The sequence below is a fragment of the Apteryx mantelli genome, chromosome 10 (genome assembly GCF_036417845.1).
Source record: "Apteryx mantelli isolate bAptMan1 chromosome 10, bAptMan1.hap1, whole genome shotgun sequence".
NCBI lineage: Eukaryota > Metazoa > Chordata > Aves > Apterygiformes > Apterygidae > Apteryx > Apteryx mantelli.
In genome coordinates, this window is record NC_089987.1 from 18,680,257 (window position 1) to 18,705,083 (window position 24,827).

Genomic DNA, 24,827 nt, shown 5'->3' on the forward strand with positions numbered 1-24,827 from the left:
CGTAGTTTGCAAACACACATAATGCCTGTGAAGAAGGCAATATAATACCTGTTTGCTCCTATTTTCAGAATATTGACCCTTCTAATTTTATGTTATCAGTGGAAAGATAAGGGTCTAATATTTAATTTTTGATTTTTAGTTCAGTAGATTGCTTCTTCATTTCGGCTTCTGCTTATGTTCATGGCAGCATGGGATTTTCAATTCCTGCTAGTGAAACTTTTTTTCTTTTGGCAAAGCTGTGGTGCATTATTAATAGAATATGCACACGGTTGTGGGTTCAAGATTAGCTTGATTATTAGCTGAAATAATGCAGTAGATGCATTCTGTTGGTGTTCATGTATGTTACTTTTTAGGTCAGGGAGGGGGGAGAAGAGGGGACAGCCCAAGCAGCTGGTCTGGCCAGTTCTCTCCAGCAGAAAGCCCTCCCTAACCTGAAGATGCACAGTACAGTAGGCAGCAGGGAAATACGATCCTATTTATTACTGCGCGTCCAGTCCTGCAAAAGGAGCAGAGCTGCAGTTGCCGGCCAGCAGCGGAGAGCAGAGTCGCTACCCGCAGCTTTGCGGCTCTTGGGCTCCCCTGAGCGTACCTGGGGTGAAGGGTGACCCGGAAGCGGAGCCCAGCAGAAGGGGGGTGGCGAGCAATTCATGCCCTGGCGTAGCGGTGTGTGAGGAGCATGGGCGATACCAGCCAGGCTGAAAAGTAGGTCTAATAAAAACTCTTTCGGGTGCTATGACTTGTTTACTGTTGTGTGCTTCAGAATGTGTTGAGACGACTTCAGTCTTTCGCTGACACCCGTTTCAGTGCCTTAGTTTCTAACTCGGCGCAGAGCAGAAGTTCTGAGGCCTGTAGGAAGTGTTTCCGCTTGGGAGGCAGCTGTTTGTGGTGTTGCTGTGGTGCGAGAGCAAAGCGCCTCCACGGAGCTTAAACCCGGTTTTGCTTTTTCCCCTGGAACTTTGAAGTGAAACTGACAGAAAAGAGAGTTATAAAACTGCATGGTTTGGTTTTTAATAATACTCAGGGTGTGCAGTGAGGCGTACAGACTGGCTTCTGAGCTCGGTTTCTCCGGTAGGGCAGGTGTGTTATGTTTCTTTCAGAAAGCAACTGGTGGTGCAGGGGCAGCTGTCAAACAATTGCACAAAGTGAATTGATGGGGGAGTGACAGAGGCGAACGTTTTAGAAGCCTCTTTAAATCAATGCGTGTAATATGAACTAGTAATAAGAAAGTATGGCAAGTACTGAAGTTCTGTAAGTGTTTCAGATCTGTCTTTTGTCCAATTGCAATTCCAAGAGGGACTTTAGTTCAACTTCTCATTTTTATTTATTGTTTGATCATTTTGTAGCATTTAAAGTTCAAGATGAATTTTCGTTTGAACTTTTTACAAATGGACATACTTTAACCAGGGGGCGAAAAAAAGATATTGGTCTTACTGAGGCTGATTATTTTAGGATAGGAGTTAGGTAGGAAGGAAATTTTGTTTGGTAACTTTAATATGTATTAGTTTATATGTCTATGGTTTAATGAGGAAAAAGTCTCATTGTACTGAGTTTTTATATATTCAGGAAACAATTATTAGTGGATTTGATTATTTTCCTCAGTTTTAGTTTGATAATTGCAGTTTTTCCAGACAAAAAATTTTCTTTTTTTACTTTATGAAATAGTTAATTAACTGTAGCTACTGCAAAAAGACCCAACAATAGAGAACCAAAGATCTTTAACTTCAGTTAAACTGAAGTTATTTAAAATTAAGAAAGATAATAAAATACCTTGTATTTCATCACTTGAAATGAAGCATACTCATGACAGTTTTATTTGTACAGCTATTCTTTCAAAACAAATCAGTTTAAAAATTAATATGGTCACTTCAGTGTAATACTGTACAATTTAAAACATCTAGAATGTCTTATGCTGCTGTTATACTTTCCATGCCTGCTGTAATTAGATTATAATTATAAGTATATTGCGCCCCTTAATTCTGCATCATGCATTTTTCATCAAAGTTATTTTGATAATGAGAGCGCAAAGTAAAGTAGAAAAACACACTAGAGATTGATGTAGCCTTACTCTTAACTAATGCAACTCCTCTGATCTTTTTAACTCAACTTAGCTTGTTTTTGTTAAAGACAAATAATCTATTTGCAAATCAAAACTTAAAAGGCAACAAAAATACAGGCTTGAATGTTCAGTTCTGTACATTTAGAAGAAAAATAAAGTTGGAAAGTTATTCTGAAGTATAAACTATGCTGAAACTTATGACCACCTCACTGTATATATTGTAATAAGCATTTTAATCTGTTCTGGCTACATATATGAAAGCGGGATAATTGAGATTAAACTGGAAAATAAAATTCCATTGTTCTTCTGAAGTGTTATAGGACAAGGCAGTAGTCTTACCTCTTAGGTCAGGAGGATCTTTTTTTCCTCTTTTGTGGCTAAAAGTTTGGCCCCTAACTTTATAGTTCAGTATATTCATGCATTCCAGTATCCTCCATCTGGCTGCCTTTTTTTTTTTTTTTTTTTTTTTTAAATTGACTTGAAACCTGAAAGTGCTTTTATGTGTGCAAGCACAAACTTTCATGCCACTTAGATCAGAGCAACAGATGATACTGCATTTCTGGATAGAATTTTTCTTGCTCTTTTTGAAAAATTAGCAAAGAAAGTCTGAAAATTGTATGAGATTCCTTGGCGGGATTATGCTCTGGGACATCTGTGTATATCAGAATGGTATAACTTCATGTATAAGATTATTATCAGAGATGGAAGTAGGTTTCACCTGATCGAAGTTCAGGAAGCTGGATTTTGTGCTGCTGAGGTGCATGCCCTGAGTTCAGCCACAGGCCTTTAACCTCTCACTGGGTTAGCAGGTGCCTCCCTTTTATATGAGCCCTGAATTCATGGCAGATGAGTCTCCCTTGGGTTATTCCACTCCGGAATCTCGTCCTCGGCAATTGGTTGCTGTCCTACTTTTATGAAATACTGCGCTGTAAAGTTTTTACGAGAGAAATGCACAGTAAACAGTCATGTGCTTTCTCAAGTAATTGTGGTAAGCCCAGTAAGCCAGTTAGCTGATAGTTATAGAAAGCATATACAAATCAAGGGTATAGAGTATATGTCAGAGTGTGTTTCTTGCATCCTATACAGTTTATTTTTAAGTGAGCCCATAATAAAAAGTATTTTTCAATTACAAACTGATCAGACTGTATATAACTTTTTTTGTGGAGGAGACTGGCTCGTTAGCATAATAGTCTATACTGTGGCTCCTAAATATTCTTACAATACAAATATTAGATTATGATGCTTTTATTTACGTTGCTTGTGTAGCAGTGGATGACAATTTTCAGTGGTACTGAGTATAATAAATTACATGTCTCAAAATTTATCCCACTTTACATAATCTGAAAATCAAAATCTACACATCTGATCTAGTCAAAGCAAAAATATTTGAATATGGGGGCATTCAAAATCATATTTAAGCTCCTGTAGTTTAAAAAAAAAAAAAAAAAAAAGAACCCTCAAAACTCCAGTTCTTCCTAAAATGCTGAAGCTCCATAGATATCTACTGTATTTCTATTGTTCTTGTTCCCTTAATTATGGTTAATTTTATGCGTGACATTGCATTAGGAATGTAAATCTTTGTCTGAACTTTCCCTGTAAACATGATTATTTCTAGGAGTTGTCTTCTCTCGATTTGGTTCTCTGTGCTTAAAGAACCGTTTTCACCTACCTTTTAGCTGTAGTGGGTTAAAAATGTTTTCCCTGCCACAGTGAGGCAGCAGAATTCAGTTGTCATCTCCCAGCACGTACTAAGTTTTTAGCAGAGGACTTGCACAATTCGAGGCAGGGATAAGCATGCAGAATGTGGGGCCTCCCCCCCCCAACCTCAATAATGAGCAGTCCCTCCACTGATATAAAAAGTAAACATTCCCCTGTTTGTTTTTTTCTGTGGTTTTACCATATTTCCTGCCTTTTCACTTTCTTTGTATTATTCTGAAGAACATCCCCAGAACTAGGCAGAAGTGAAAGCGACCAAGCGCGCCGAGCCGCCGAGAAGAGCAGGGCCCAGGCGCTGCGTGGAGCAGTGCAGCTCCCTGCGTGCGCAGTGTCTTTCAAACTCCAGCTCGATGTAATGTCTTCATTACTAAACTATGTTTTGGTTTTGGTTTGCTTTTTTTGCCAGTGATGTGTTCATGAAAATAGCAGTATTTTGGTAGTTTAATAGTTTAATGTGTATGAAGCACTATTTTTTTATATATTTTGGTATTGTATATATTTTTGGCCTTCACTAATGCTTCTCTTACATATCTCTGAACCTTCCTCAGTTGTCAAATAATTAGACTGTCCAATTCTGACTTGTGAAAAGAACTACTTGCTGTATTTCTGTAATGATTGTTATAATTTAAGAATATCACTTTTCCTGAGATAATTGCTTGCTCATTAAATGACTGCAATAATTGTCTTTAATATGTGCCAAAACAGAAACATTTTTGTAAAAAGTAGTTAACAGATGGCATAGGAAGGAAGCTTCTAGCTAGATCAATTTACGGGAGTAATCCTACAAATATCATTAGGGCAAGATTAGTTGACAAAAATAAGTAAAACAGAAGATAGTTTTTTTAAAATTGATATTGTGGAAAAGGTACAATTGAGTATCTAAATATTTATTATCTGTGAACAGATGTCTGGTTAACACTGAAGAACTATAAAGCAATTCAGTGATGTGAGAGTACCAATACAAAGATGTAACCATGTAGCAATTGTGCCTTGAATTGTCTTCTAGAGACAGAAACCCATGCTATAATTGTTAAAGCTGTATTTCAATATATGCTTAAATTATAATTAGTTTAAGGGGAAAAAGCTATATTGTTCCATTTTCTGTTGTGCTAACACAACAGTTGGTGCTATGAACTGAACTCTGGGGAACTGATCTACTGCAGAGTAACTTTTTTTTTTTCTTAGTTTGCTTCTTGGTTGTACAAAATTGTGTACTGTGGAAACAGTAGTAGGGAGAGAGGAAGGAGCAATGAGGTGGGAAGCAAAGAGGGCTCAGTGGCATTCTCCCTTGGTATCAGTGCCCGCTAATCTGTTCTGCCTAATGCCGTTCATTATCCAAAGTCTTCAAACATACCATTGCTTCCAGAATTTCCAGAATAGCATTTCATCTTTAGACACTTTGTAGGAAATCAACATTTCATGAAATGCTACTGAAACATCATTACTGAAAGAGAAATAGAACTTCTAATGATGTTAAGCTGTAGGTTTTTGAAGGTAGTCTAGGTACATTTGGAATTAATATTGCTTTTGTCCAAATGTAAGTATCAGCGTTATGTGCACTCAGGTTTTATGATTTAACTGTTATGTTAATTCTAAATATGTATATATAGAAATAATAATTTCTACCACAAACAGGCTTGTACAACTGGAGAGGTACTGTTTTCTTTGCTTCGTTGACTGATAAGATACAAAATTTGCACAGCCTTGTAGTTGCATGGATTTTTAAGAACAGTGTCTATCTTCAGGTGGTTAGAGCGGATTCAATTTGGTAACTCTTCAGGCTAATAAACGTAAGTGAATGGATTTCTTAGAATGATGTGATTGAGAATTCTTACGCTGATTTGAATAAATGTGATAAATGAATCTAGGAATGTAGCTTTAGGCTAGAAATGGTTGACAAGTCTTGCTTTTGAAAGCTGCACAATTTGTGGTGGAGATTGATTTTTCTCTCATAAAGGTAGCAGTCTTTCTTTCGTGTGGGTTATTTCACTTGTGTTTGCATGTACTTTGCACTTTGGAGGTTTTTTGCTCCCTTCGTGTCTTACTGTGAAGACTAACACTTTAATTTGTATCTTGGGATATGATTTTTTTTCCCCTCATACAACCTCTTCAGAAGTTAGTCTGTAGTTCAAAGTAATTTCCATGTTTTCAGCATATTGTGTATGCGTACATAATGCTATTCAATAGCATATGTAGCTATTAAAACAACAAACAAGAACTAGTTTTATCAATTCATAGAAAGGCTTCTTTCAGAGATGTTCATAACTTGACAATTTAGTTTCAGTTTATAAGTTGTAAAGAAAATGGAAGTTAGTCTTAGTTGTAGATCTCAATATTTTGGTTCCGAGCATTTTATTTCTCGTGCTATAGTTGGAAACAGTTCTAAAAAAAAAGTTTCTAAAATTTTGTTTTCAAAAGAGAATTCTGACTTTTTTTTTAATGTTAAGAGTAATCCTAAAAGCAATTGCTTCACTGTACCACTTTTTTACTGAATACCACTCATGTGGCAAGACAGTTCCTAAATAGTATTTTAAGCAACCTTACTAGAAACATAGCTATCATTCTTTTCATGACTTGTAGCACACTGTGGCTCTCAGTATCCGTTTTTATACTTTAAAAGGTTAAGAAATATTTCTAGAAGATTTAGTAAATTTAGTTTTTCTTTCTTCATTGAATCTTGGTAGCAGCTGCTAATGAGGCTCAGACATTGCTCAGCTTTCTGCAGATATTTTCTTGAAACATTGAAGTAGCAGGAACTTTGGTTCTTGCAAATCTTAAAAGCAGCAAATGTTACAGATGCTGAGCACAAGCTGTCAAAGAGAAGGCAGGTAAATTAATTTAAACATAGGAGTGATAGTGGAAAATAGGGTGAAGGTAAAGGCAGAGGACTGGATCATCACTCAGGGGAGATTTGGCATAGCCAAGCATCTTAAGAAAATAGAGTTATGCTGCTGATTAAATTCAGACTACTGTGGTGAATTTACACCCTCATTTTTGGAACAAACAGTCATGCTTTCAAAACAGCAAGTGTAATCTTTTGAGTTAGGTATGTGGAATCACAAAGGGGATCAAGTACAGCATGCGTGTGCAACTCATTGAACGGACATTTTAGAGGACTGTGTGCACAGTCTCAAGGAAGCCTTCCAAAATTTAATTTATTAAAATTGTTTTGGAGTTGTGAGGTACTACAATGCTGGGTGCTTTAATAATACTCAAGACTGAGCTGTAAAACTGAAGCATGATTTTACAGTCTGTTCTGCCATGATTTATTATGAGTGAGAAATAGCCGGTGGGTAGTGGCAGCTTCCTGATGGTCTGCATTTCTTGTGTGATTGTCCTGAAATTTCTGGAGTTGCGACCACTGATGTTAAATCATGGTCTTTTGGTTCTGGTACAACATTTCTAATAATGAGGTTTCTAATAATGAATTCTATATATTCACACTAGAGGAATAATGATCCTTTCAAATTATCATTTAGCTTTTGCTTGAGCAAGGGATGGTTGTGCTGGAGCACCCTGTTCATACTGAATAGGGCAAGTATTGCTTTACCTCGTTCAGGCCTGTCTGGAGTCCTCAGCGTAATTAGTAGGTGATATTCAAGATGTAACTGAATATGCTCTCTCTCCCCCCCCCCCATATTCTATGTCGATTTTGATGTGTTTTTAAAGTCCTGTCAATGACAGCCATGTTAAATAAAATCTGTCCGTGAATTTAAGCGGAGGTAATCTAAATGAGGTGTCAGTGCCTTGCATGACTAAAACGGTATCAGAAGACATAAATGTGTTATTACATGGATGGAGAAAGGTATCTTTGCATCTTCTGGTTGTTGGTAGGATCCAGTAGTGTTACATGTACAAGCTTAAAGTTTCTTAAAGTTACTCTTACAGTTACAAAGTCAGAAAGGTCTTGCTGTCCTTCAGTCTAGTAAGAACAGCTTTTAAAAAGATAGGGCAAATGTATCTAAACGTTTCAGTGTTGTAACTTCTCTTATTTATATCATCCTATGGAGAGGGGGTAGCCTAGTGTACACTTCCTTCCCGTTGGTGGAAATAAATAAACCATTCACGCGTTTACCTGCAATCGTTTGGTATTATGAACTCCCATCGACTGCAGATCCTCTGCAAGAGACACGTTTTCTCACACCGGTCTGTTGTGGTTTTGGGCAAATGTGAACAGACTTTGACCAACTTTAGGAGTTTGTCAGGAATGACAACTGAACCTTGCTTGTTTAAGGAAGAGGGTCAAAGGCGCCTGTGCCCCTGACTCTGTGCCTGCGGACTGCCTTGGCAGCACACTGCCCTTTTCCAGCCAGTCTGTCGTCCTGCCGCGTGCTGACAGCAGTTTCTGTTGGCTTCAGTGCCATTAATGATGATATGCGTCTCTCTTGTCTTGAGCTTTACGCTGGGTCTTGTCCTCTTATGCTAAATGTCTGACTCAGCTGAGATAGAAAATTATTGCTATGCTTGTTTTTTCTGGAGGCTTGTCTTAAGCCTTTTTTTGTTTGATCCCTACCAGTAAGTCCTTACTCCATGCCTCTGCAATGAAGCTCTTGGATGCTATGTTCTTTCTCTAGAGAGTTTTTAATAGGCTTCTGGGGAAAAAACATTTTGTTCCTCCTTCATGGGCTTTTCCTTTGCCCTGAAACGAATTCTCTTGGTCCCCTGTGCCCTCTGACTGTGATCTTTATTTTCATGCCACTGCCTTTTTGATGAATTCCTTTCCTGTAAGCATCCAGTTTCCCTTCTCTATTTGGGGGTGGGGGTGGGGGGGATAGGTGAGCATGTCTTTCAGGACTATGTGAGAAATCTAGATTCAACAGGAGAAGTCTTGATAGGCTTATGTAAATGCTAAAGTACTCTTATTTTGGAGATTCTAGCACTCTGGTATAGAAAGCCATTAAAGTGTTTCAGTGAAGCTGACACATAAAATATGCAAGTTTGCTTGAATTGAAGTGGAAGAATTATTTCTCCTTCAATGTAAACGGAAATACTATGTGCAGTCAGCACTGATTTAAATGATAATGTGTGATTCCTTGGCTGTTAAGTTTTTTTTTTTTAAGTAAATTGCTTTCCTCAATTTATGTCAGTATCTTTTAATACACGCCAAGTGCTGTTTTTTGTCTTTCTGAAATTACAAACATTGAAGAAGTTTTGGTTACTCTGTTAGGTATTAAGGAATACTACAAAAAGAAAAAATGTCATCTTCAAAGGTTCAGTAAACTTTTCAACTTAACTGTTGTTAGTGAATAAAATTATTCTAAATAGTGAGGTCTCGCACACAAGTCTTTCTGCATGTTACTTGTTTAAATGTAAAGGTAGTTCATGATCAGTATTTCCTTATTAAAAAGGAATCAAATCAAGTCTTCAGTCTTTCATGTCTGTTTTTTTCTATCACAATACTTCATGGTTTTGCTATTCACAAGCAGCGCAAATACATACTGCTTAAAAAAAGGTGCTGGTATTAATATATAACCATTTCTGGATTTTGACCAGGATGACTGTCAGTTGCAGCATGTTGTTTTGGGAACCTTCGTATTCCGAAAGAGCTGATTCATTTAAAACTTCTAAGTGAACTTTACCATTGTACCCAATATATTACAGAATTCACGCAGAATCTGTTAAATCATGCTGTCGGAACGTTTTGTGGAGGAGAATCTGCCTCTGTTTTTTCCATCTGCGGTTGCTTCCCTGACCTAGCCCAGCTTTCCTTTCTGCAGGTAACTGCAGGAGGGAGGTGCTGAGACAAAAGGTGGGCAGGTTCGCGCTGGTCCTGCATAGTTCTTGTCTGCTTGCCCTTGGCTTTCATCGCTTCGCAGGATAAGTGACTCCGTTGCAGCAGCAGAAGAGTACAAAACACAGACCGCGGACGGTTCTGCAGTTTGCAGCCCTTCCCAGCTGTAGCGGCTGGATGGCGTGGGCACTTGCAGTCTTCTGACTCTAGACGCGATTTGGGGCAAAAGACTAAATTGAGAGGTTTTGGAGGGGAGAGTGTAAGAAAATAGTGCCTTCATAGTAAACTTCATAAGGATGAAAGGGTTTTTGTCTTTAATTATAAAAATATTTAGGAGTATTTTGACAATAAGTGAAACAAAGTTATGTCAATATTGAGCTACCGTTCAGGTTCTGTTCCATCCTCCTGCTTGCGCCTTGCCGTTCGTTGTGGAGCGTGTCTGCGACGGGCATGCTGAAGCTCATTCGGGCCTTTGTATTAAGGGAGTAAAAAGCTTCTTGTGTTTGTTGTTCTTCTTGGTGGTGCTTTTTGAGGGGGGGTTGTCTCCTGGCTCTCCCTCTGCTTGGTGGTGAAAAATATGAGGAAATTAGTCTCTTCATGGTAGAAAAGCGGTGGCCATTTAGAGCATGAGTGGACAGGTAGAGACTTGGGAAAATGGAATGAAGAAAGCTGTTTTCTACTTTAATTTGGAGTTGTTTGCAGTTTTGTTTTATCTGTTCTGCTAGCTCTTGCAGCCTGGTCTTTGTTGCTTTGCACTGAAATCAGCACTTTTAAGGGTTTTTTTTCTTTTGTATAATAAATCATAATTTCTGTCTAAAAATAAACAGAATTACTTGATATAAAATTACTCAATAAGAAAGCAGTAGCTAAAACCTGAGTACTTCTAAAGTAAGATGGAAATTTACCGAAGATTATAAATCTGAATAGTGCCTGTGCTATTTAAATTGTTGGGTATGTAGTGAAGAGGTTGGAAAAAAGCTATTTCAGCATATTCAACATCATGCTCTTCACTTTGCATGGAATGTATACAAGTCATTCAAGTGTTCTTTTTTCCTTTTTTTTAAAAAAAAAACTGTTTTAAAAGTCAAATTTTCAGCTGTTTTTTTACAATCTAAAGCTTTGTGCAACTTCTAAAATAAGACCTTTATTCAGAATCTTCTAACTGTATCTACCATACTGAAAAGAATTTCCTGAATTCTGATATGTCCCGCTGAGGTCAAACATGAATTTACAGTTGCAGGTGTAAAAGCTGAACACTTTGAACAGTTTTTCAGTTTTCCTGAGTGAAAGACTTTCTTGTAATGTTTTAAAAAAAAAAAAAAAAAAAAGTAGCTTAAAAATTTTCTTTTAATACTAACTCAAAAATGTATTTGCTTTAGGACTTTGAACCTTGTCTGATACTTTTTCTTCTAGTAAAAGCATGTATTTCTTTCTCCCCATCCCCCTTTCCAGTTTTTAAAGTGAGGCAGTTTTACATGTGCAAGTGGTAGATACTGTATGTTTTCAAGCGCATATAGCTGAAATGATCTTGAGTGCTGTTGTTTCACGTGCGTATGGTAGTTTGTATCTGTTTTGGTATTGGGTCATTGACATAGATGCTAGTCTTTGACTCTCTGAAGGTCGCTAGCGTTTGGATACTGCTGGTCAGTATTGCCACGCCGGGATGTGTACTGGTTGGGTATGTTGCCTCCGTAATTTGTGTGCCCGGAAGTTGGGATGCTGAACTCCTAGCTGGCGTCTGCTAGTACGGTTGCGCTTGATGCATTTGTCTACTGAGCTGAAGCCAGTAGCAAGAGTTCCAGTGGTTTAGTGTCAGCTTATTTGAGCTGTTATAAGAATTACTGTATATTTCAAAACTACAGCAGTGGAAGTTGCTGGTGAAAAGGGAAGCTTTAAATGGTCGGTATGTTCTGTGTGCAGCCCTTACTCTGTGGCAGTGTGTGCTTCATTCCAGTATGACTCTTTCCCCTTTTTGGGTGTGGGGAGGGGAATGTTATAGTTGAATTCATGATTCTTGGTACTCTGATTACAGAATGCTACTGGTGTTCTGGCTTTCCAAGCAAATAGAAGCTTGAATTTTATTTGGCCCTTTGTTTTGCTTTTTGATCATTCTTGTGGTTCTGAAAGAAAGTGCTAAGGCTTGCTTCCTTTTGACTCATAAGGCCTTAAAGTAAGTTGTTCTTACAGCTCTTATTCCTTTCCACACTGACAGTTTCTGAAAGAATCTCTCCCGTTAGAGATTAACTACTTTGTTTCAGTAAAAAACAAAACAAAACATTACTTTTCAGAATTTTTACTTAGACCATCATATTGAAAGATTTGTTCCTGCACTTAAACCTGAGCATATAAACTGTCTTACTGACTTCAGACAATTAAAACATAGAAATCTATTTTTTTTCAGGATGGGAGCTTTAGAATATTTTGAAATAAAAAGGGTTTAAAAAGTGAACGTTAGTTTCTGAAATTAGAAACATAAACTATTACAACAGTCTTTTGGGTTTTTTTGTTTGTTTTTTGTTTTTAATTGCGCATAGAGATTTGAAATAGGCTTAGGTAATCAGAATGAAAGTACAGTATTTGGAATCTAATGTATTATCATAAATTTTAAGGTTCCCATATTAAATTTCTTGAAAGAGGGAACTGTGATAAACACTGGGTTTCTGGAAGTATAGTTTAATTTTCTCACACCTTCAAAATTGTACACTGAAAAAGAACTTCTCAATCATAATTTAATGGTGCAGCACTGTATTACACTTAGATAAATTAGTACTTCAGTAGAGGGACTATAGTTTAAATACTGTCATAAATGAACAGAGTACACTCCACAACATTTACCTTTTCTTTCTTTTTTTCCTCAAAGTACTTAGTCAGCCATTTGCTAATCTGTAAAACGTAGTAATTTGCCACAGGAGTCTTGTCAGTAGTGCAAATTACAGAGGCTCAGTTGCACAAGCAGGAAGGAAAGGAAATAAAAGGCCAAGTTAGACTCTACTAAGAATGAATTTAAAAGAAGAATAACAAGATTGGAGGTGTAAAATACACTGATGTTTTAGCCACTGGGCCAAAATACCTTCTGAGGAAATACGGGCCCTATGGCACACTCACTGCTCTTTGGCTTTGGTACATTTGAATGCTGTTGGGGATGAGGCAGTTTATAACTGGAAGGTCCATTTGGAGACTTATGAAGACGGCGCCTGCTTTAGCAGAAGAGCCATCAGGATTTGCTTTGTGAGGTGAGAGAATCTATAGGGGAAGCAGGGAGGAAAGCAAGAGCAGATCATGAGTAGATCATGTGGTGTCAAAGGGTCGGATTTTGCAGCTGGTGCCTACGATGATTGCAACCTCTCATGTGGATTCTCCAGGCTCTAAGAAAGATTGAGCTCACGTTGCTTCATTTCACTTGATAAAGTACCTCTTGTGTGCCTCTCACTCTGTGTCACGTAGGCGGTAGGGCCATCTCTGAGATTTCTGTCCTTCTAGTTTGACTGAATTTGATCGACAGGCCAGAAATTAGGAGGAGCCATGAAGCATAAAGGCCCAGACTTGGACTGCATGGTTGCACAGCCTTGTTTTCTAAAGCAAGATGGCTAAAAATTGAACGGCTGTCACTTGTAGTTTAATGTACATGCATAATTGTAACCTGAGAGCTGGAAAACAACCTAGCTGAATATTTTAAAGCTAATTCTTCCTTGTAGGTCTGTAGTCAAAGAATTTGTGATTATCAAAGCCTGGCTTCGTCGTATGGGACAGAAGTATGCCTTGTCCTATGAGGGACAACAGTTCTGCCAGTTGTGAGCGTGAGACATTTGGTCTTTTTTCTTTTGTTCTAGATCAAGCAACTCGGGGAAGAGGACCTTCAGGCAAAGGCATTAATAATGTATTTCCTTGGGATAGCCAATGAGTTTTGATAAAGTTGCAGTGAACAAACTGTTACCTGCACATCATGTAATGCTTAGCTAAGTTAATCTTGATTATGATAGCTGCGTGAAGATGCGTTGTGTATGTCCAATGACAAAGCATCTGGCTGGGTTAAAAAAAAAAAAAAAAGAACTACTACTTTGCACTGCTATTTTAAACTTCAAAACATTGTGTGACGTTTCCTACGCTGTCACAGGTTTTGGCTGGTGTAAGGAAATTTTATATTGAGGAGCATTAAGAAAAAAAAATCAACACAGTCCTAGCAACGGTCTTGTTTATCATGCTGAAATACCTTCTGGTAATGTTTTTTTTGTTCCCTTAACACTGAGTTTGTTCACTTTAAGTTTGTTCACTTTATTGCAAAGTAACCAATTTCAGGTTAACAGCACTTGTAGACATGCATTCATCTGTAATAACAGGTCACATGTCACCTGATAACTTATGCGTTTTGAAATTAGGTGTGTTTCACTGCAGACATATTTCTTAAACAGGGAACTTCATAGTGTAAAAAATCCCAGATACTTAGATTATAAAGCTGAATGAATTGCTGCCTTCCTTTTCCTACTGAAGCATCTAGCAAATATCTAAAAGTTATTTTTGGATACAGATACAAAGGGATTATTAGAACATACTTCTATCAAGGTCTTAATTTTACAGTATTTTTATATTGCTGGCTATGCTAGTGTAAGGAGCTCCACTCCCACTTCTCTCAGCTTATTTCAGTGCTGGGATGTGTCCTACCTTCAGTTGTGTTGGTACTACTGTTAATTAGGCTACGCAGTATTGCTGAACTGCTGAACTTCAGCTGATCTGGGCAAAAAGTAATTCCCATTTCTGTATTTGCAGGGAGGGCTACAAGCATTTATAGAAGACTAGGTGACAAGGATAAGAATGGGACTCCAAGTTAGAATTGCCCCTGTAATAAACATGTATATATGTCAGCACTGTGGTATAGAGAGATTTTAAGTATCTGGGGATGTGGTGATTGTTTTAAGTCCTCAGAAAAGTTAGGCTGTGTAATAGTTGAAAAGCTCACTTTCAGAGGAATGTTTGTCGTATTCTGCAAATATGCTACTTTGCTTATCTATTAGAAGCTGTATAACTGTATGTGGTGGATCAAAATCAAAAAGCAGGGTTAAAGAATTGAACAGTATTGCACTGTTCTATTAAATATGTCCTGTTTTTAGCATCAGAATTGCAGTCAAAAACTAAAATAGTACTTAAACAGTGATTTAAACACAAAAGGACTCTGCTGTTGGAAGCAGTGACATTTATTGTATTTAAAAATCAGCCATGGGCTGTTTCAGTATATGTAACAAAACATGCATTTTAATGCGGATTTCTTTGAATACAGAACACTGATCTTGTGGCTCTAACAGCAGGAGTGGAGAACAGGTGATGGCTCTTAGGGGAGAGTCATGTCTGCACAACTGTTTCTAGTTCTCTACCATTCAGAAAAGAAAAAGAGCTCTCTAGAAAGTCAGATGGAGAGCAATGAAGTGGCTCACAATTCTGGTATAGGCATTTTTCTGCCTTCCTTATTCATATCACTTACTACCAAGGCTGCTTTTTGAAAATTCAGCAGATAGTAGCAGGAGGGCTAGAGTGATTTGCTCACATTAACCTTATACTTGTCACATTTTGTTGGTATGGCTTATATTTTCATGGTAGCTGATGCTGATGAACTGGAAAGATGGAATACAATCATTCTTTTTATAACATAAAATAATCAATTTTTTATGTATGTATGAATTTCTATTTGTGCTGATTGTTCTTGTAATTTTATAATAAATATTTGTTTATCTTTTCCAAAGTCCCCAAAATAACCCCTTAAAACATGACTTACCTTGCGGGAAAAAACCAAAAATACAAACTCACTCCAGCCAAACCCATTTAGGGATTTCCTGTTGTTTGCTTCCGTTTTGTGAGGAAGTTTCGGTTTCTCTTTATCAAAGTTGTAAGAGTTAGGAAATGAGGTATCTTTATTATAGTATTGCTTGAAGGGAAAACACAAGTTCGATAAAATTTTCCTCCTTTCTGAAATTGGAGAGGCATTCATAAAAAGATAGGTTTTAGTAGTTTTCTCTAAATAAAAGCTTGCATCATTAAATACAGTAAGAATTATTTTAGCATCCTTAACTGCACTTTAAATACAGTATATTTACATTTAATATCAATTCAGGGTGTCCCCTTACTCTGAATTTTAAATATAATGCAAAAATGTACTGAATTTAATCTTGTGAGAGAGTACAAGGTTTCTCATAGAACAGAAAAGTTAACAGCTTATTCTACTTCTCCCCTGTAGTGTTATTCAGCAGGTTCTTAAAGCAGCACTTACTGGGGTGAGAGATTACGTTAACGGATATTTGTTCAGCGAAGACTTAAAAACTGGAGCCAACTTTGGTTTTTGCTTTTGGTTATCTACTGCTAATGCAGTTAAAACAATGAAGATGCTTCCTCCTGATACAATGTATTTTTTTCTCCTTTGGAGATGTGCCTGCATCCTGGTAGGATTTTGCCCCTTCCCAGGGCAAGAAGGGCGGCTGTGATGTTTCACCTAGTGTTAGGTTTTTCTGGAGTTAACAGCCAGCAGGCCGATAACAAGTTGAGGAGATCCATTCTCTTCTGCTGCTTTGCAACATCCTATTCCCCACAGTTACTGAAGTTGTCTGACTTTCTTTACCTGCTAAAAAGAAGTTTTTCTATTGATGTGTTCCAGAAGAAGCTAACTCTTACCTGTACCTTCTAAGAATATATTTGATGTGGTGAGATTTCAGGGGATCAGTGCATTTCTAGAGCTTTGTCTGTGGTTTTCAAACTCTAATGACTAGTCCCTTTAAATTAAGGAAAGACCTGTGTTATTTCCTTGTCTGTAAGTATTTGACTGAGTATCATATTGATTCATTCATTTCCAGATGCCTGCACAGAACTTGTCTCAAACAATAAGTGAAACCTAAAGTTCCTTTGTAGAGTATTGAGTTAGGTAAACTTTTTTTAAAGCAGTCAAATAATTGAGAAAATTAGCAGGTAAGATCAGCTAAGAGGGCAAGAAAGAAACAAAGTAGTGCAGCTCCTTTACTGGATACATTTCTATATTTTTGGCAACAAAGCTAAAACATTTTGGTCCTTAGGTTGGGCATAAAGGTTTTTAGGAAACTGTAGAGTTATAGCGCGCCTCTGAAATTGGTCTGAACCATAGTGATTCAGATCCATTGTGCATCCACAGCTCCAGTTGATCAGTATGATCCAACTCCATCTCCAATATGATCATTAGATGTTTTTATATTTTTATATATAGGTGCCCACACTTTTCTTTCCTATTAAGAATAACTGTACTTCTGGTGCGGTGCCCGCCCTATGGGTAGAGCAAAAGATATGCAATGCCTCAGGCTTAGATCAGTATAAGTAGTCACTGTTACTAGTTCTGCCTGTGAAAATTGCACCTGTGGAATCGCACTGAGGCGGGAGGTTTTATTGGTATCATATGCCAGTTTCCAGATAGCTCTGCTCAGTATGACAGGCTGCAACCAAAGAGAAGTGGGTGCACGGGCACAGAACACCAAGCCACTGAAGGCTGGCATGCGTCCAAGGTGATAGCTTGGTAGAGCAAGCAGGATGAAGCTTTCAATTTCTTTCATTTTCTGGCAATTTAATATGCTCTGTTACATAGTACTTCTGTTAAGGAGTACTTTTAAGATTTACAGTGAAGGAAGCCCACAGTTCTTGTGCAACTATGATGTTCAGAAAAAGAATCTAGCTGTATTTGACAATGAACCACAAAAAAGCTCTCTTTTCAACCAAAAGCTTCCAAATGGAAACTTCAGTGTGCTGTAGACTCATTCTCTAATGTCACATGCTGGCTTTGCAGCAGGCCCGGGTTAGCAGGATCTGGTTACATTGGTTTGATTTCCTCTCAGCAAATGAGATGGTAAATCAGAACCTTACTGGTTAAGATGCAGCAGCATTAATAACTGTAATATATTAGCTATAAAAGTGGTGAAAGCACTGTATATGTATGTAATATGTTTTATTGGGTTTGGTAGCTTTTAGAAGAAAAACAACATCTTACTAGACAGTGTGTGACATGAAAAGCAGGCGCTTGTTTCCTCTTAGAAACATGACCGGTTTAAGGTTGCTGTCCTTTACATTAATATTTATTTCCAGTTAATCTTAAAATTCAGTCATAAACTTAGTGTTAAATGTGTTGTAAGGTTTGGATCACAGTAACCAAATTTACATTGTGAAGTAACCATTGTACAGAAAATAAAATGTTGCCTAGTCACATTGCAGTAGTAATCAGCTATTCATTTGTCAACGTTACAGGTAACAAATATGGGAAGTGGAAAAACTAGATTTTTTTTCCCCTGTATCTTCTTTTTCCTTTCTTTAATGTACCAGTAACACTTTTGGGTTAGGTCTCAGGTATATGTATGTCTTAAGATTCTGTATACCTGAAACATTGAGACACTCATTCATTAGCAATGATAACAGGAAGCAGGGAAAAGAGTGAAGAGTATTATCAACATAATGAAAGAATAGTAATTTGAAATGCTTCACTGCCTCCCTTAATAGTTTCATATATGCACCAAACAAGAAAGGAAAAATGATAGAACCCTGTGGATCTGCATTTGACAGTGTGCTTGGCTTTGAAGAGCACTCCCAGCAGATAAGGTGGAACAACTGTTGAACAAGAAAGTAAAAAAAACAGTTCAGAAGAAACTCTGGAAAAATAAATAAATCATTGCAGTTGCTGTCAAGGTCCTCTTGATTTGCCCATGGACCTGGTGGACTGAAAAGAATTTATCCTTTCTAGGCATCCTGTGCTTAGTAGTTGCCTCTTCCCACAGATGTGTCTAATCTACCACAAGAAGTAAAGGAATCTTTCCAGTCATTGGCAATGTAAACCTTTTAGCTTTCTATTTTTGGAATAGCTAGGATCATAATTAAGTTCTTAGTGGTAACTAGTCTTTGGGTGAGTAGATCCACAAGTGAAAATCAGTCTTTTTCTTAAAGATAAGGATTCTTTATATAATTAAATCAGGAATGTGTGACATTAAAATACCGGAGAAAGGTGTTACCAGTCCTTAGAGTGTATGTAGCTCAGGAGAGAGATTTAGTCTTAAAATTCTATGCACATACAGAATTGAAAGTAGTATAACATTGGCTTCAATGGCTACACTGTAAGAAATGTGTTCTGACAGTAGAAGTAATGTTTTGTTCATGGAACAGATAAGGTAGGATTTTCTAGAAGGTAAAAGGTTTTGCTATGTATATTCAACTCATTTTCTTGGGGCTTCCTGGGTAGTGGTATGCAGTGGATATGAAGGAACTATTAGAGGTTATGGAACAAATTTAAAGTGGCTTTACATCTTCAAGGGAGGAAAAAACAATGTCTGTTTGAGTTGATGACAATGATTTATGCTCATCTTAGGAAGTATTGTTGTGCCAGTAGAAGGTCTTCAAGTGCATATCCTAAACTTTCCACTAACAAGGTTTTGGGGAAATGCCATTTTATGAAAAGTCTACTCACCAGAGTACTTCTAGCTATTGGGAAGATTTCTGTCATGATTCCCTCTGGATATTGCCTGGTAACTTGGTTGCTTTTACATTAGCTTAATAAAGATGTCGTTCAGAGATTTATGGTGTCCCTTCTGCTCCTGCAAGACAGCGTGTCAAAGTCTCTTGAATGCTGCTGAAGAGAAGGTGCAGTCCTTGCTGCTGAGAATCAGGGCATAGGTGGAGAAGTCTATAGCTATTGTCTTACTCTATTCCACCCTTAATATTTTTTTTAGGGATAATTTTTCCGTGTGAACAGCCCAATTGCCTATACCTGCTGTTATTAATGGCTTTTCCAGGCAGCAGCAGCAGCATGAAATTGACATGATTCTTGACAATTTCATTGCTGCCCACAGGATTCTGAATAGCAGCAGGGGAACTGACTGGAGTCTTGTTAATTTCACTCTGCTGCTGCTTGGCAAAGCTATTAGCAGCAGCAGATACCCTGGAGCTCTCTCTGTGCAGGCTCAAGAAGACAACATTGCATTGGTTTACTTTCAGTTGTATTTGGATGATTATCTTTGCAACCATGAAAACTAAAAACATATTTTTCCAAATAAAATTTTCAGTTTTTTAAATACATGGCTGCCTTCAGTTTTTCCTTTCCACCTTCTCCTATGTATTTGTCAGTTAAGAATTTATTTCTTAATGCTGGTAGATGGAATAGCTTTGTAAGCCATTGGCAAAAGGATATTCTCCTTTAGGATGTTTGATGCACATTATCCCTCAATGAGGGGGAGGGGTATTTTTGACATAGCAAAGGCTTTGTCCTTTCTGTTGTAGATGCTATGCAGATGTTGCCCTTTGCGGGGTAAGGGTGTTTCTGGTTCTTCTAATCTCAAAACACTGGTGTTTCTTTTCAGATTTTGGGTTTTGTGACAGTGGTGACTTTCTTGATGCAGGTTTAATTAAAGCTTTAGTTTAGGATGACTGACTGGTACCTTCCTGCATTTTCATGTATGGCATTCCTGTCTAGTTAGAAATATTACAGCAAAAATTTTTTTTTTTTTAAAAAAAAGCGTCCTCCGTTTTCTAACATAGTTTACTGTTTGTGGAGGGCAGGAGACACACTATAAACAGAAGCGGTAGTATAGAGCAAGAAGCAGAGGGTCAAGCCTCAGGAATGAAAACATACAGTTGCCTAGTCCAGTGAACTCACAGTTCTACAGTAATGAAGTAGTAAAAGTTATTCAGGAATGATTAAACCTGAGAGGCAGGTTTGAGCTCTGAGGAAATGTATAAGAAGAAACTTTGTTTTAAAGTAACAGTCTCTAGAAAGATTATTGCAAAAGATTTACCAAAGAAACTGCCATTTCTAGTATTGCATACAGAATCATTAGGCATATATTTTTTTTCTTGTTTTGTTTCCCTAGAATATTCAGGGAAGTGCAAATTTCGTTTTAAAATCCTCTAACATTACTAGCTTTAATAGCTTTTGGTTTAGAGCTAAAATTATACTGAGTGTGAAGCAGGAAAAATTTTTTTTATCTCAAAATATTAAAATAATAAACTGTTTAGCATTTTTCACTAACTTGTGAAATAATGCCCTTAAAAGATAAATCACTGCAACTTCTGTTATAGGTTGTATAATTGTAATTTAGAAGCATCTTGGTTAGAGTTTGAAAAAATAAAATTAAAATTTAATACTTGTCCTTGTGTATTAAGCTGCATGTTTACAGAAATAACTTTGAATTTAAGTGGTGTTGTTTACAAAACAATCCAGTTAATGTATCAGTACCACTAATATTTTAAATGGACAATGAAGGTCCTTTTGAAGTGAGTCTTAAAAGACGTGAAAGTCTGGTTAAGCCCAAGACCTAACTTTAAAAATCTCAAAATCACTGCAATATTTTAAATTGTCAATGGAAAATCATACGATACATATTTTTTATTTATTTCATGATGCGTAGTAAGAAAAAAAGCAATCATATTCTGGTCTGTCTTCATTCTTCTTGAATGGGCTTTGGAAAAAGATGCTGCTGCCAGGATATAGCTATCACATGAAAGTTTGTTTTGTTTTTCCCTTTTAACAACTTTTCAAAAACCTGATACCTTCTTTTAGGTTTGCTTTGATATGTTAACAATACATTTTTAAAATTTGGTCAGATCTTTTAAAATAACATTTCAAAATAATCTTGGAATGAACAGGAGTTTACTACATAGTCATGTTCCATTTAATTGAGGAGGTCTCTAGGTCTTGGGTGGGGTGGGGGGAGAATAAAATCGACTTAAGGGAATTCTTCCATTTTCTGTAAGAAACAGAGACGTCTGTAATAGGATGCTTCTGATCACTCTTACTAGCTTACAGTCGTAAGTTCAGTATAAAAAAGTAAAAGGCATCTTGGAGAGCAAAATGCGTTTGAGGCCACAGACGAAGGGGTTGTGCGTGTGTCCTCCCTCAGTTTAGATGAGAGCGCTATAAAGTTGCAGCGAAGTAGAATACACAGAAATGGTTAGTTCCCACGATTCTCAACCGAAGTGAAACGGCATTCGTGGTATTACTGCAGGAGGTGGAAAAGTAAGAGTTAATCACCGTGCCACATGCAGGGAAGAGCAGCCCGTTGGGGGTTAAATTGCAGAGTCTAATGGAATAATAACTGGTAGCACCATCTGCTGGCCTACTTCCGCAGAAGGAGTCAGTATTTTTAACGACATCTCTAATATTCATGCTGATGCATTTTGATGCTTTGTGCATTCATTTCTTTCTGTGCTTTGTTGGAATCTGGCTATCTGCTTACAGCTATTGTTGAAATTCAGCGCTGTGCGGGAGGTAGACGGTCTTTGTCGTACCTGAGTTGGACGATCAGTGGATGGATACTTGTCAAGGGAGAAAGATGTGGATAAATCACAATGTGTATTTGTGGAGGGTTGTGCATATCTTGGCTGCAGCTTGCTAAATAGGCCATTTAGCAATCTTCTTTCAATGCTTTTCTCTTGAGCACTGCCTGGGGTGCTGAAAAAGCAGAGGGCAAGCCTTTGTCTGACGCCAAAAATGTCTTCAGTGAAGAGGCCAAGAGGAAGGGTAAGTGAAAGCCTGAATGAGTGGGAGGAGGAGGGGTTCTTTGGGCTAAAAGGCTAATGGGATTGAATAACCTTCCTTATTACTGGCTGCTGCTGCGGGAGTCGTGCTGCATCGCCATCTTGAGCTTGTTGCTGTTTTCTCGAGTCTTGGTTATTTGTTATAGCCTGTAGGCCTTAAGGTGGCATTTTAGAGAGTGATCCTAAACCCTGCCTCCTTCCCAGTGCTGCAGCACTGCTATTAAGCCTTTGAGGCACGTATAGAAAATGTATCCAGTGAAGTGCACTGGATTTGGCCTGAAAATGTGTTTGGAAATTCCTGGTGGCTTTTCTTCATGCAGTAGTCAGAGGCGCATTTACGGGTGAGAACGTAACATAACTGTTATCTGCTGGGCTTTTTTGTCTGTTTGAATAGGAAATTCTTTCCATTCCTCAAAGGGGAAGGGGGAGGGGAGGAAAGCAAAAACATGTCTTCTAGTCTGCTTAAGGAGAGACTGATAATTTGGATACTGAATTCTTGGTGTAAACAATTCTGCGTAGATGAAGCTGTGATTAAAAACCCTAAAATAAAAGCAAGAGTTACATCTTCTAACTAATGTATTGAACTTCATGTTGTTCTAAATAAAATAAATACTGCTTTCGGATCTATTTACTAATATGCTGCATAGTTTAGTTTTGGTTTTGTCTTTTTCTTAATCTTGATTTTGTTCAAGCGTCTGTTCTGTTTAGCACTGAGTTAGCCTTGCAGATCTTATGTCTGCTTTAAGATATCTATGGCCCTGATGTCTTATCAAAAGAGGAATATTTATGCTGTTACCTCCGGTAATTCTTTGCTTTTTCAGATTCTGAGAAGAATATTTATTAGAGATGTGTGTCAAATGTATGGGAATGTTTAAGAATTGGTGACTCTAACTACAGAGGTGGAAAGAAGGGCGAGAAAATTTTAGAAGAATATATTTTAATGATTTTTCAGTATGTAGACTGGCTGTTTAAAACCTAACAATTGACGTACTCATTCTGAAACCCACGCCATTCTGTGGTAAAACAGAATCATTTTCCTTCTTTGTTGTGTCCTTGTATGAATCCCTGCCAGTTTGATTTTTTTTTTGAATGCGATTCCAGATTAAGAACACTTGCACGTTTTCTAAAAGAATGTTAGTATTGTTAAAATAAGGGATTTTGTTTACTTTTTGTTTCTTATTACAGCCTCCTTCCTCCAAAAAGACTGATGGTTCAGGATCGTATACTAAGTTGCAGAATACCCAGGTGAGGGCAATGTCTGAAAAGAAGCAGAAGAAAAAAGCAGACTCTGAAAGTAAACAAGAGAAGGCAAATCGCATAATATCCGAAGCAATTGCAAAAGCAAAAGAGAGAGGAGAGAGAAACATTCCGCGAGTAATGAGTCCTGAAAACTTCCCCAGTGTTTCAGCTGAAGGAAAAGAGGAAAAGAAAGGAAGAAAAGTTAAATCGAAACCAAAGGACAAGGAGGGCAAAAAGGCAAAAACTGGTTCTTCATCCAAAATTAAAGAGAAAACAAAAATTGGGTAAGTAGATTAAAATGTCCTCTTATTTCTCTTCAGTTTGCAAGCATTCTATTAAAATGAAAACTGCTTACTGGTAACAAAATATTCTCCCCACCGCCTACAGAAAATTCTTTCTGATTAAGTCCATGTGTGGACTTTCTTATTCAGGAACAAGAATGCTTTGTTTTCTCTTTAGATTAAATCATTTTAGGACTGTCCTTTGAAAAGAATAGCTTTCATATTTTAAATTCATAGCCTACATTACTGTCTACTTTGAAGCACAGACAAGACCAAAGTATCTTTCATCTACCAGTGTAATCTGTTTTGAGTTTTAAATAGGTTTATCTGATATTATAAATGCTGTCTTTATCAATTGTGGCATATATCATCAATGCAGTATATATGATAAACTGCATAGGAAGAAACTGAAACTTTAATGAACTTTTGGGGAAGTGAATATTCATGTAGGTATCACATCTTGTATCAAAGGTAAAGTGTATATTGGGAAATTCTTATTCAAAGTGCTTTGTAGTCTTCGGTCCTATCAACTTGATCTGCCATCTTAAAAACTGTGCAGACTCGGCTGGGTCAGGCTGGGTTGGTACCTTGGTAAGGTGCCTCCAAAAAACTTGTAAGATGTTAGAGTGCTGCTAGGGATTCAAGGGATTCAGTAGGTGGCACTCCTTCCGACTTCGGAGCTAACCCCCTTCTCCAGTAGAGCTTTAAAGGAAAGCATGGGATTGCCAATGCTAAGTCTGTCAAGTAGGACTTGAAACAGAAATCTTAGCTGTGATGTGATTTTTATTTTTGGAATACTATGCCCTTTTTGCAATAACAGAAATACTAACTGGCACATCTGTCCAGAATTAAATGTCTCACATACATATTTATATTCTTATGTTTATGAAGCATAAATGAATGTTCTTTTAATCAGCTCATTTCTCTGCAATTTAGTTTGCAATTTTTCTAGATTTGTGCTTTTCTTATGTATTGAAGTTATCCTATAGTATAAAGGTTATTACTGTAAACTCTCATTAGTTCTTAACCTGAACTTTCCTGGTCTTTATTTCCTTCCTTTCTAGTTATGGCCTGACATGTGGATAATGTTCATTATACTCCTTAATGCTGCTTCCTGGATTTTTTTCCTCCATCTGCTTGTCAAAAGTGGGGTTTGGGATATTTACTTCCAAAGTTAATTTTACTTTCATATTCCTAAATTGAATGATGTTCTATAACAGGCATTTTGTGTGTCTTTCCAATCTGGAAACTTATACACTGTTGTTTGGCTAGTATCAGTCTCTTGAAGTTT

General features: G+C 37.4%; 1 protein-coding gene across 8 annotated transcripts in view; it reads left to right on the top strand.

Moving 5' to 3' along the window:
• Positions 1-24,827, top strand: part of CHD9 (chromodomain helicase DNA binding protein 9) — a 104,891-nt gene that overhangs the window by 21,556 nt on the left and 58,508 nt on the right. For 6 of the 8 annotated variants that reach the window (XM_067302579.1, XM_067302582.1, XM_067302583.1 and 3 more), the window contains one exon: positions 23,202-23,539. In XM_067302579.1, coding sequence (XP_067158680.1) covers positions 23,202-23,539 — 338 coding nt within the window. Of the gene's footprint in view, positions 1-21,951; positions 22,000-23,201; positions 23,540-24,827 lie in introns of those variants that run through there. The other 2 variants (XM_067302586.1, XM_067302587.1) reach the window with 1 other exon arrangement.